This window comes from Chiloscyllium punctatum, chromosome 1 (genome assembly GCF_047496795.1).
Source record: "Chiloscyllium punctatum isolate Juve2018m chromosome 1, sChiPun1.3, whole genome shotgun sequence".
NCBI lineage: Eukaryota > Metazoa > Chordata > Chondrichthyes > Orectolobiformes > Hemiscylliidae > Chiloscyllium > Chiloscyllium punctatum.
This window is the reverse complement of record NC_092739.1, coordinates 123873535-123885839: the sequence shown is the minus strand read 5'-3', so window position 1 is coordinate 123885839 and position 12305 is coordinate 123873535. Positions and strand designations below refer to the sequence as shown.

At 40.8% G+C, this 12305-nt stretch overlaps 1 protein-coding gene across 4 annotated transcripts in view; it reads right to left on the bottom strand.

The window, feature by feature from the left end:
• Positions 1-12305, bottom strand: part of LOC140479591 (A disintegrin and metalloproteinase with thrombospondin motifs 12-like) — a 569904-nt gene that overhangs the window by 331310 nt on the left and 226289 nt on the right. For all 4 annotated transcript variants that reach the window (XM_072573412.1, XM_072573420.1, XM_072573430.1 and 1 more), the window contains one exon: positions 2558-2641. In XM_072573412.1, coding sequence (XP_072429513.1) covers positions 2558-2641 — 84 coding nt within the window. The remainder of the gene's footprint in view (positions 1-2557; positions 2642-12305) is intronic.

Sequence of the window (12305 nt, the reverse complement as noted above, 5' to 3'; positions counted from 1 at the left end):
GAAAGGCTTGATCTGTGCTGTAGGACTCTATGATTCAGTGTCAATGATTGCCAGATTACTTGCTTTTAAAAACTGCAATGATCCTTGACCAACCCGTGCTTTCTAAAACAGTTTGTTTCTTCTTTTAGTCCACAATTAAAAATGCAGAAAAATAGACCGCATCCGCCAACATTCATTCCCTCCACCACTGCTCGTCCTGACGTTGCATGTCCCTAGGAATTGTGCAGGAAGTTGAAACTTCAGATGGAGAATTCCCATGTATTGATACGCTCTGAAAAAACTCCTTAAAGGTGGAGATTTTAGAGGGTTCCAATTGACCTGGCTTAATAGATAAACAGGAAATGTAAAATTTTGAATATTAAAATCCTATTCCAACTTCTGGGTACCTATTAAACTGAACTCTCAACTCACCATTCCAACTAAACCTCCCCTGACCCCTTACACCCCAGATTTCTGACAGCCAAACCCCACTCCCATGCCCTCAATTTCCACCCATTCCACCCTCCCTCCCACCTCAAACCCCAAACTGTTGCAGCCAAAACTTATGTTCAATGTTAATCCCCATCCATTTGCTAGCACTTCCCCAAAACCAGCACCCATTCAGAAAACCCTAACCCATGCCAAAGTTCTGACATCCACCTCATCCCTCCCAGACCAGCACATCTTACCCACAACACATCCAACCCAATGGCCTGACACCTCTTACTGAACACCAACCCACCTCAACCAGACCATAGCTCAACTAAACCCAACATCCTTCTACAACCCCTCCCCATAACAGAATCCAACTTGACATGCTCTTGCCCATCTGTCTGTACAGACAGCCCATGCCTGATACAAAAACTCCACAAGGGAATCCCCATTTTTCCCAACCCATCTGAACCACTCATTCACCTATTGGACCTCTTGGCATCTGACCCATCTGGCACACCACTGACTTCATCCGCCTGGCAGGCTACCCCACCGGCATCATACCAACCTATCCACTGGCCACCCTCATCCAGCTGGCACAGATCCCTTCAACCAACTGCTACTCTAACCCCTCTAGCACATACAGCTATCAGTGCCAAGGACCTAGGTTCGATTCCACCCTCAGGCAGCTGTCTGTGTGGAGTTGGCACATTCTCTCCCTGTCTGCGTGGATTTCCATCAGGTGCTCTGGCGTCCTCCTACAGTCCAAAGTTGTGGATTGGCTTTGTTAAATTGTCCTGAAATGTCCAGGGAAGTGCAGGTAAGGTAGATTAGCCATAGGAAATGCAGGGTTACAGGGCTATGGTAGGGGGTTAGGTCTGGGTGGGACACTGTTCCGAGGGACGGAATGAACTTGATAGGCCAAATTGCCAGGTTCCACACTTCCGGGATTCTTTGATATATCCTTACCCTTTCACAGCAGCTGTCCAAGTGCCTGCTCTGCTTACAGACATTTAAATCACAAAATGTGACACACTGCCACACTGAATTTGTTGATTTCCTGCCTGGCATTTTTTTTTAATCACTTATGAGGCCTGGGCATCATGGGCTGGTCAGCATTTATTACCCACCCCGAGCCAACCTTGGAACTGAGTGTCTTGCTTGAGCCATTGCAGAGGTCAGTTGAGAGTTAACCACATTGCTGTGGATCTGGAGTCACATGTAGGCCAGGGAGGATGGCAGAGTTCCTTCCCTGAAGAGCATGAGTGAGCCAGATGAGTTTTTTTCAATAATAATGCTTTCATGCTCGTCAGTAGATGCTTAATTCGAGATTTTTTTTTGTTGAATTCAAATTCCACTATCTGTCATGGTCAGATTCCAGAACCTGAGCTGAACTTCTGGATTAATCATCGAGCAATAACACCACCATGTCATCTCCTCTATCCAGGACTCTCCAGCACAGAAGACATCTAATTATTGGGTTAGTTTTAATTCGATCAAAATTTCCAACTCTGAGCAGAACATCTGGGTTATTAAAATTCTATAGTCTAACAAGCTGCAACATGGGGCGACACGGTGGCACAGTGGTTAGCACTGCTGCCTCACAGCGCCAGAGACCCGGGTTCAATTCCCGCCTCAGGCGACTGACTATGTGGAGTTTGCACGTTCTCCCCGTGTCTGCGTGGGTTTCCTCCGGGTGCTCCGGTTTCCTTCCACACTCCAAAGATGTGCAGGTCAGGTGAATTGGTCATGCTAAATTGCCCGTAGTGTTAGGTAAGGGGTAGATGTAGATGTAGGGGTATGGGTGGGTTACGCTTCGGCAGGGCGGTGTGGACTTGTTGGGCCGAAGGGCCTGTTTCCACACTGTAAGTAATCTAATCTAATTATTGACAGGATCACCTCAGCAAGATATTGGTTGAAGAATCAGCCATCAGTATAACATTAATATCACTGAATCAAACAAATGATCAAAGACACTTAAATTTAAAGAGGGACAATTAATGTTCAGATTTTGGTGAATAGTAGTTGTCAGTCTCCTCTATATAAAAATTATGTTTAATTATTTAGTAACTTTGATTAAAAAATACACTACACTGGCAATCACAAATCTCATACTTCTATTTTTAATATACAACTCAAATAATACCTCCTCTTCCTCCAGTAAAATGAGTCGCACCATTACGATGTGGATAGCATTGCCAATACTTGGCTCATGGAACAAGCTTGCAACCTGTGCCAACGTCAGAAGAGAGAAATTAATGGATCCTTCAAGCCAGAAAACATATAACATATACCAAAACAGATTTCTTATTAAAGAGTTGTTATTTAAACAACATATCCTCACATTATGCTTGTAAATAAATGATTTGATATATCTTCTGGTTACAGAATTGTCATTTATTACACTATCTATAAAACATTATGAAAGATTCAGTATATTGGAGCAACAAACCTGCATTATAATAACAATGCTAACAGCTTAAAACATCCCAAAGCACTTCACACAACTATTATTAATAAACTTTGCTACCAAACTTCATGAGGTGGTACGAGGGCTGAAGATTTTAAAAATTTCAAAAAAAAGGCTTTTAGAAGTATATGAAAGGAGGAAACAGAAGTAAAAAGGCAATGAGATTTCAGGAGGTGTTTTTAAATTGAGGCATTGCTTAAATGGGATCCAATAATTTGGTTGGCAAGTCCTTAGGTAATTGGCGAACAGAACTTGATGTAACTTGGATCACGGGCAGTAGACTTTTGAACTGCGTCAAGTTTATAGAGGGTAAAAGTGGCTGATCAGCCAGAATGCATTGCAATGGTCAAACCTGGAGGTAATAACGATACAGATAGTGTTCCTGCTAACAGGTGAGCTGTAGTAGGGACTGTTACAGATGAAAAGGTGTAGTTTTAGTGATGATATCATTATGTGGTTGAAAACGCACCTCAGAATCAATCACTTCAATGTGAAGTATTCATATACTCCTGTTCTGAAGGTCACTGAATCTGAAATGTCAAGTTTGCTTCCTCTCCACAGATCCTACCAGACCTACTGAGTTTTCCAGCAATTTCTGCTTTTGTTTCTGATTTCCATCATCCACAGTTCTTTGGTTTTCTTTTCAAATAACTTGATTATTTTCTGTGACCTTGTTTTGGCCTCAGAAGGCCATCAGAGCTATATGCAAAGCACTTAACTCATACGCAAAATATAACTACAGGAAAATTAGATCATGTATAAAACATTTCCAATTTTATTTCACAAATATAACTTATATTGACACATAAGTCACATGACTAAAGTAGTCACTGTCATTGATGTGGTTGACTTCTATTAAGACTGAGTACTGAAAGGTAGCTTGTCAGATGAAATAATCATGAGGGACTTCAGTATGCAGGTGGACTGAGAAAATCAGGTTGGCAGCCGATTTCAAGAAAAGGAATTTGTGGAATGTCTATGAGAATTTTTTGTTTTGTAACAGCTTGGGATAGAGCCCTCTTGGAAAAAGGCAATTCTAGATTTGGTAATGAGGTAGAATCGATTAGGGAGCTTAAGTGAAAGAACCCCTCGGGGCAGTGATTGTGATATGATAGAATTCACTATGCGCTTTTAGAGGAAGATGATTGAATCAGATGGAACGGAAAGGTAACTACAAAGGCATGAGGGATGCTGGCTAGAGTTGATTAAAAGGGGAACTGAGCAGGGAACATGGTGCAGCAGCAAAGGCAGGAGGTTCCAGGGGGCAATTCTAGTGGGACATACATCCAAGAAAGAAGAAACATACAAAGGGGAGGATGAGGCAACCATGACTGACAAGGTAAAAACAATGACTGCAGATGCTGGAAACCAGATTCTGGATTAGTGGTGTTGGAAGCGCACAGCAGTTCAGGCAGTACACTCAGTTCCTTAGCATTCACAGCCTTCTGCCTCATTGAACTCCACAAATTCACCACCTTCTAGCTGAAGAAATTCCTCTTCATCACAGGTTTCAAGGGTTGTCCTTTCACCCGGAGGTTGTCTCCTCAGGTTGTGTGTGTCCTTGTACTGGAACCATCTTTGCTATGTCCATTCTATCCAGCCCTTTCAGAATTCTCTAAGTTTCAAACAGAACTCCCCTTTCTAAACTCCACTGAGTATAGACCTAGACACCTCAACCATGCCTCTTCTTGACAAGCTCTTCATCACTGGGATAATTCTTCTAAACCTTCTCTGGACTCTCTCCCACATCAACACATCTTTAGGTACATTGTTCAATACTGCTCACAATATTCCAAATGTGATCTGATGAGAACCTTATATAGCCTCAGCAGTATAGCTCTGCTCTTGGATTCTACACTTCTTGAAATGAATGCTAACATTGCATTTGATTCCAAACCACTACATGAATCTTCATGTTAATCTTAAGAGAGTTATGAACTAGGACTCCCAAGTCCATTTGTGCTTCAGATTTCAGAAATCTTTCCCTATTGAGAAAATAGTCTACACCTCTATTCTTCCTCTCATTGTATTCCATCTGCCACTTCTTTGCCCACTTTCTTAGCCTGTCCAAATCTTTCTGCATCCTCCTTGCTCCCTCAACACTACCTGCCCCTCCACCTACCTCTGTGGTATCTGCACACTTAGCAGCAATGCCCTTATTTCCTTTGTCCAGATCCGTAATGTATAATATGAATAGTTGTGGTGCCAACACTAACCTCTGCAGAATTCCACTAGTCACTCGCTGCCATCCTGAAAAAAAGCCTTTTTACCCCCCTTCTCTGCCTTCTGCCAGTCAGCCAGTTCTCTGTATGTGCCAGTAACTTACCTTGAACACCTTGGGGTCTTTAGTTTATTTAGCAGCTTCTTGTGCAGTATATTGTCAAAAGCCTTCTGGAAATCCAAGTGGATTATGTCCACTGGTTCTCCTTTGTCTAATTTTTTCATTACCTCTTTAAGAATTCTACCTCCTCAAATTCTTCCCCTTGACAAAGCCTTGCTGACTTATCCCTAATTTCCCATGTACTTACAACTACTCTGCCATTCCATCCTTATAAATGGACTTTAAAAAGTTACTAACAACTGAGATCAGGCTAACTAGCCTGTAGATTCCTGTCTTGTGCTTCTCCACTTTAAACATGGATATTAACCATTTTGGTATCTTACCTAACCCTAGTGATTCCTGAAAGATCATCACTACTACATCTACAATCTCCTCCGCTGTCTCCTTCTGAAATCTGGGGTGCAGTCTATCTGGTCCAAGTTATTTATCCCCCTTCAGGCCTTTCATCTTCCCCTCTACCTTCCCTTTAGTGATAGCCACTATTTTCAGCTCCACCCCCGACTCTTTTGGAAGTTCTGGTGTGCTGCTGCGAAGACTGATGCAAAGTACCTATTCAGTTCCTCCACCATTTTTAAAATCCACATTACTACTTCTCTAGCCTAATTGTCCAGCAGTCCAATGTTTACTCTTGCCTCTCTCTTACTTTTCATATTTCTAAGAAAAAACACTAGCAAACTTCTTTTATATCCCAAGCTTGCTTATCCTCAGATTTCATCTTCTCTCCCCTTATTGCTTTTTTAGTTATTCCCTGCTTATTTTCAAAGGTTTCCCAGTCCTCTGGCTTCCCGTTAATATTGAATACATTGCATGCTATTTCTTCTGCTTTTATGCTGGCCTGACCTGCCTTCTCAGTCATGGTTCTGGATTAGTGGTGCTGGAAGAGCACAGCAGTTCAGGTAGCATCCAAGGAGCTTCGAAATCGACGTTTCAGGCAAAAGCCCTTCATCAGGATTAAAAGCAGTGAGCCTGAAGCGTGGAGAGATAAGCTAGAGGAGGGTGGGGGTAGGGAGAAAGTAGCATAGGGTACAATGGGTGAGTGGGGGAGGGAATGAAGGTGATAGGTCAGGGAGGAGAGGGTGGAGTGGATAGGTGGAAAAGGAGATAGGCAGGTAGAACAAGTCCGGACAAGTCATGGGGACAGTGCTGAGCTGGAAGTTTAGAACTAGGGTGAGGTGGGGGAAGGGGAAATGAGGAAACTGTTGAAGTCCACATTGATGCTCTGGGGTTGAAGTGTTCCAAGGCGGAAGATGAGGCGTTCTTCCTCCAGGCGTCTGGTGGTGAGGGAGCGGCGGTGAAGGAGGTTCAATTCTCACCTCAGGCAACTGTCTGTGTGGAGTTTGCAAATTCTTTCTGTGTCTGTGTGGGTTTCCTGCAGGTGCTCTGGTTTCCTCCCACAGTCCAAAGATGTGCAAGTTAGGTGAATTGGCCATGCTATATTGCCCATAGTGTTAGGTGAAGGTGTAAATGAATGGGTCTGGGTGGGTTGCTCTTCGGAGGGTCGGTGTGGACTTGTTGGGCCGAAGGGCCTGTTTCCACACTGTAGGTAATCTAATTATCAGAATAGTCATTATATTACTGAACAGCAGAGCAATGCTATAGGCTGAATGGTCTATTTATGCTTCTAAATCGTATGGCCTCAATCCGCCTTCACCTAATATATGATGCCTCTCAAAAATGATCAGTTGAGTTAATTTCATTGTAATTTCAACTTCAATGCATTTTTGTATCAATTTGCATTTTTCAACTCAATAAAAGTATCATTAATCAGGAAGTGTCATGAGTTATGCCCAAGCCAGAGAATAAGTTTTGCAGTATAAAAAGGGAAGGGCAAAAGGTGCTGGGTGAGTGAGATGAGTTAGCAATGCTGGCATAGGAGTCAAAAAGAGTCATGGGATTGACTGAGGGCATGTAGGGTATGAGAGTCTATGCGGAATGGGTACATTGGTATTGAGGGAACAGGGGCTGCGAAAGCACAGGATGTCATGGGGGTATAAGGAGCCATATGTAGGTGGCAAAGGTTGGCACAAGTGTATGGAGATCTCTAGGGTGAGTAAAATAGGTGGACATGGATGATGTTTGAACAGTGAGGGAAGGGACAGGGTGAGAGCAAGTAGGCTGTTGACATTTCAATCTTTATTTTTGAAATTTGAAAACAGTGCTGGAACCCTCAGGCAGTCTTTCCACCTAGCCTGCCTCAGGAGCGAGCAATCTCCTCCACTGTTCTTGGGTCATCCAACCAGGTTCCCAATCCAGCCTGCCCCCACTGGACAATAAGTGCTAAGTGTAGGTGGTCATTTTTAAATGTCAGCTTCATGGAATCAGAAGTTCACCCACTTCAATGCACTTAAACCAAGGAATGAAAATCAGGTAAATTCTTGGAATACAGAATCAGCTGCTCAAGACTGAGACAAAGAGTTATTTTTTAAATTAATTTTTGCAATTCCCTGAGACAGGACAATGACTGCTCAATTGCTGTGTATATCTGTGACTCATATTTAGAGAATCAAGGGATTATGGACACCAGGAAGGAAACTGTGGTTGAGGTCAGAGATTAGCTATGACTTAAGCAGCTTTATAACATTACTTCTTCTCTTTTTTAAGCAATGATTTCAAAATTATTTGCTTAAATGCTTCATCAAATGGAGTAAAGATGAAAACAATGAATTAAGAAATCATTTACAGACATATTTCTATGGAAAACATTTAGCATATTGGAAAGATAGACTATCCACAGACGAATACTTTCATCATCACAAATAATTAACCTTTTTATCCAGGATTAAAATATAACTATTATAGTCATAACATATTTTGTTAATCTCACATTGTTCATCAACCATCTTTTCTGCTAAATATCTTCCAGACCAGTCGAATCAATTCTGCCCTCATTCCATTGTAATTACCCCATTTAGCACAGTTGTTGCTGACCCAAGTTCTCAGTCCAACCCGTCCATGCCGACCAGAACATTTTGTTCAATTGTTAAAGCCAAATCTGCAGCACTCTGTGCTTACGTTTCAGTGAAAGAACACCACATTAAGTTAGAAAAATTAATTTGAGCAGTCAAGCCAAATTTCAGTCTGTGATAGGAGTATCATCAGCTGTGATCATGATCTTATGGATTTTTCTATGGAACATCATGTGTGATTACTCAAATCATTTTTACAGGTTGAACTGGTGATGAAAGTCATGCTTTTATTCTTTTGTGGATGTTGTCAAGTGTAAACTATCCGTGACGCTGTCGTGTGGGCAAAAATCAGTCTCTTGCTGGTAACAAGATGGGATTATGAAGGGAAGATTTTGACTGAAGACATTGTCATTGAGCCAGCTGGGATCATTGTAACCCGTATAGAAAGACACACATACACACACACACACATTCGGGCACTTTCTAAAGCAGGCAGCCTATGAAATGGCCAAATGGTTCGAATGTGTGAGTGATTTCTTCCTATCCACCTGAGATACAGAATCACATCTTTGTTGGCATACATATGGAGACAAACCCTGCTGAAGTAGATTTATGACTATGAGGTGGTAGTCTTGGATGAACAGGGTGGGGTTAATAACCCAACCACATAACCTGATTTAGGGTATTTCCTACATGATAAAAGCCAGGATCAGAAAGGGACATGAAGCAAGGTCTTGAATGGATCAGATCAGTTTTGCAAGCCAGGAAACAGTGTTCTCTAACACAGCAACAGTAGCCTGATCAACTATTACAAAGACGCACCAAGATATCAAATACAGAAATGGACCCTAGTGCGCAGAAATCATAAGCAACTAACTTCTGGGAGATGGTGGGGAAAATGATATCATTTGTTGATTGTCAACAAAAAGATGATTCATTAATCAAATCAGGGTTGTTGTGCACCATTTTGATATTCAGAGTAAAATATAGAACCAAGAATAAGTAGTTTCGGACAGCACCCTAAACTTTTTTCTTATCCATCCCCTATAATCTTTTATTACAATGTAAATTAATAATCTGTCAAACTCAATCTTAAAAATAGCCAATGACCTATCTTCCACTGTACCCTGGTAAGATAAAGTTCAGATTAATGACACAGACACAGAGGTAAAAGCAAACTCTTCAAGTCTGTCTTAAACAGGAAATCCCTTACTTTTTAAACTGTCCCCTGGTTATAATGTATCCAATACAGGGAAACATTCACTCAGCATTCACTCTGTCAAGATCCCTCAGGATCCTCTGTGCTTCACAAGATCACTATCTATTCTTCTAAAGTCCAACTATCTGCAAGCCTAATTTACCCAACCTTTCCTCAATGGATAACCTCTACATGCTAGGAATTAGTTGAGTGAACATTCTTTGAGCTGCTTCTAATACAGGTACTTTACAGAGTACTTCAGATGAGATATCACCAACATTCTGGGTAACTGCAGCAAAACCTCCTTATTTGTACATTCCATTCTCTTTACAATAAATTACAGCATTCTATTTGTCTTCTTAATCACTTGCTAACCTTTTGTGATTTATTTACTAGGAACCCAGCTCTTCTGCACTGAAGAGGTCTGTAAATTCTTTCCCTTCAAATAGAATTTTTTTCCCTGTAAAAGTAGACAACTTCACATTTACTCACATTATCATTCATCTCACAAATGTTTGTCCAATCATTTTACCTACTCAAATCCAAGTAAATGGGTTATCAACTCAGCCAAACAGCCAGGCTATGCATGAACTGACATAATTATTTTTATTAGTTTAAAGAGTGAAAAATACATTAGATTGATAGTGGACACAGGACAAAATGACAGACCATGGTTTACCTAAATTCTAATAAGATATATCCAACACTTTGTCCACAAATCTTCATTCCAACAGTCCTTTCTAGCAAGTAACATCTATTAATGAACTCCTAAGTGCATGGCCTTGTCTCTGTGAAAATGATGAGCATATCTTTTCTCTCAATCCCTTTCCCTTTCTCATTTAATGAAAAGCCTTTCACCCTTTTGGGCTAGAATTTCCATCCATTTATATGGCCTTTTAAAAATGTGCCAGTATGATATGGGTGGTGTTACCTATCCATCCCACTCAAAAATGGTTCAGTTTTCAATATTTCAGCAATCTTGACATAATACCATGTGGAAATAACTTCATAAAGGCTGCAGGGATTGAAGAAGGCAGCACACTATGATCAGAAGACTTTTTTATATTCCAATTAACTTTGTTTTGTGAGGTAGATGTTTGGGTAGATGCTGTAATTTCAGTTATGTTCAGAGGGGATAGTGACAGCAAAAAAAGGCTCAATAAATGAAATAGGATTGAGTCATCAGCATTAGAGTATTTGGGCTGCTAGATATGTGGGCAGCATTGTAAAGAAAGAAGGAAATGATTATGCACACTGAAATGGAGTGGGAAGCATCTGCTAATTCAGACTAAATAAAGGAGGATGGATCGCCAAGGTCAGCATTAGCTGAATACTTTAAATTGAGGCTAGATAGAATACAAACATGATTTGACCAAAAGGAAATGCTGAAAAGGTAAAGCAGATCAGCTCCAAAAACTGCTCCAGAATAGGCAGAGATTTCCCACCACACATTGTGCTTTTTACCCTATTGAAGACCTCATAAATCAGATGAAGGTGGACCGATATCATAAGATGTACAAGCAGAAATAGGCCATTCAGTCCATCAAGTCTGCTTTGTCATTCAATGAGAGCTTAACAAATCTGATAATCCTGAAGTCCCCTTTTCACTATAATCCTTGATTCCTACATTGATTAAAACTCTGTCCGCCTCAGCCTTGAATATACTTAAAGATCGAAGCTCAACAACCCTCCATGGTAAAGAATTACACAAATTCACTGCCTGCTGAGAAGAGAACTTTCTCCTTTTTTCCATCTTAAAAGAGCAACTTCTCATGCTGAGATTATATTCTCTGGTCCTCAACTGTCCCATGAGGGAAAATAACCTTTTCGCATCTACCCTGTCAAGTCTCTTTTGAAACATACAAGATCCTTAACAGGATCACTACTCATTCTTCTAAACTCCAATGCGTACAGGCCCAACTTCATCAACCTTTCCTCTCCTTATTCTTTCTCTGGACTGCTTCCAAATCAATATATTTCCTTTGACAAAAGTCCCAAACCAGTCACAATGTTCTAGCTTTAATCTGACTAGTGCCATGTACAGTTTTAGGAAGAGTTCCTTACTTTAATGCTCTATTTTCTTGGAAACAGAGGCCAACGTTCCATTTACCTTCCCTCTTATCTGCTGAAGTTGTATTGTAGATTTTTTGAGATTTAAGCACAATAACTCCCTCGGTGCTGTAGATTTCTGCAGCATTTCACCAATTAAATAATATTCAGCTCCTCTATTCTTCCTGCCAAAGGGCATAACCTCACAATTTCCCACATTATATTCCTCAGTTATCCTCAGCCCTTGCCTTACTGTCCTATTTTTGTGCCATCCACAAAGTTAGCTATTGTATATTTACCTTCATCAAAATTATTGATATATTTTGTAAACAATTGTGGCCCAGCATTAATTCTTGTGGCACTTCACTAATTACCAGATGCTATCCTAAAATTGTCCCCTTACCCAACTTTCTGTTTTCTATTCATTAGCCATTCTTCTATTCAAGCTAATATACCACCTCCAATAGCACGGGCTTCAATGAAATAAGAAACCTATGTGTGGTACCATATCAAATGCCTTCTGAAAATCCAAATATATTTCATTCACTGCTTCCCCTTTGTCTATCTTGCTTGTTACTTCCTCCAAAGTTATAATAAATTTGTCAGGCCTGATTATCTTTTCATGATGCAGTGCTGACTCTGCTTGATCACATTATGTATTATCCTTAAAAGTTGCCACCCAGGTTGACAGGGTTGTTAAGAAGGCATACAGTGTTTTAGCCTTTATTAATAGAGGGTTCGAGTTCCGGAACCATGAGGTTATGCTGCAGCTGTACAAAACTCTGGTGCAGCCGCACTTGGAGTATTGAGTACACTGAATACCAAATTCTATTATTTTCTGGCTGTTCTTTCTGAGGGATTTTAAAAAATTTTGACATCATTTATTACAACAGCCTCATTGTACATTAACAGATCTAAAATAATCTGATC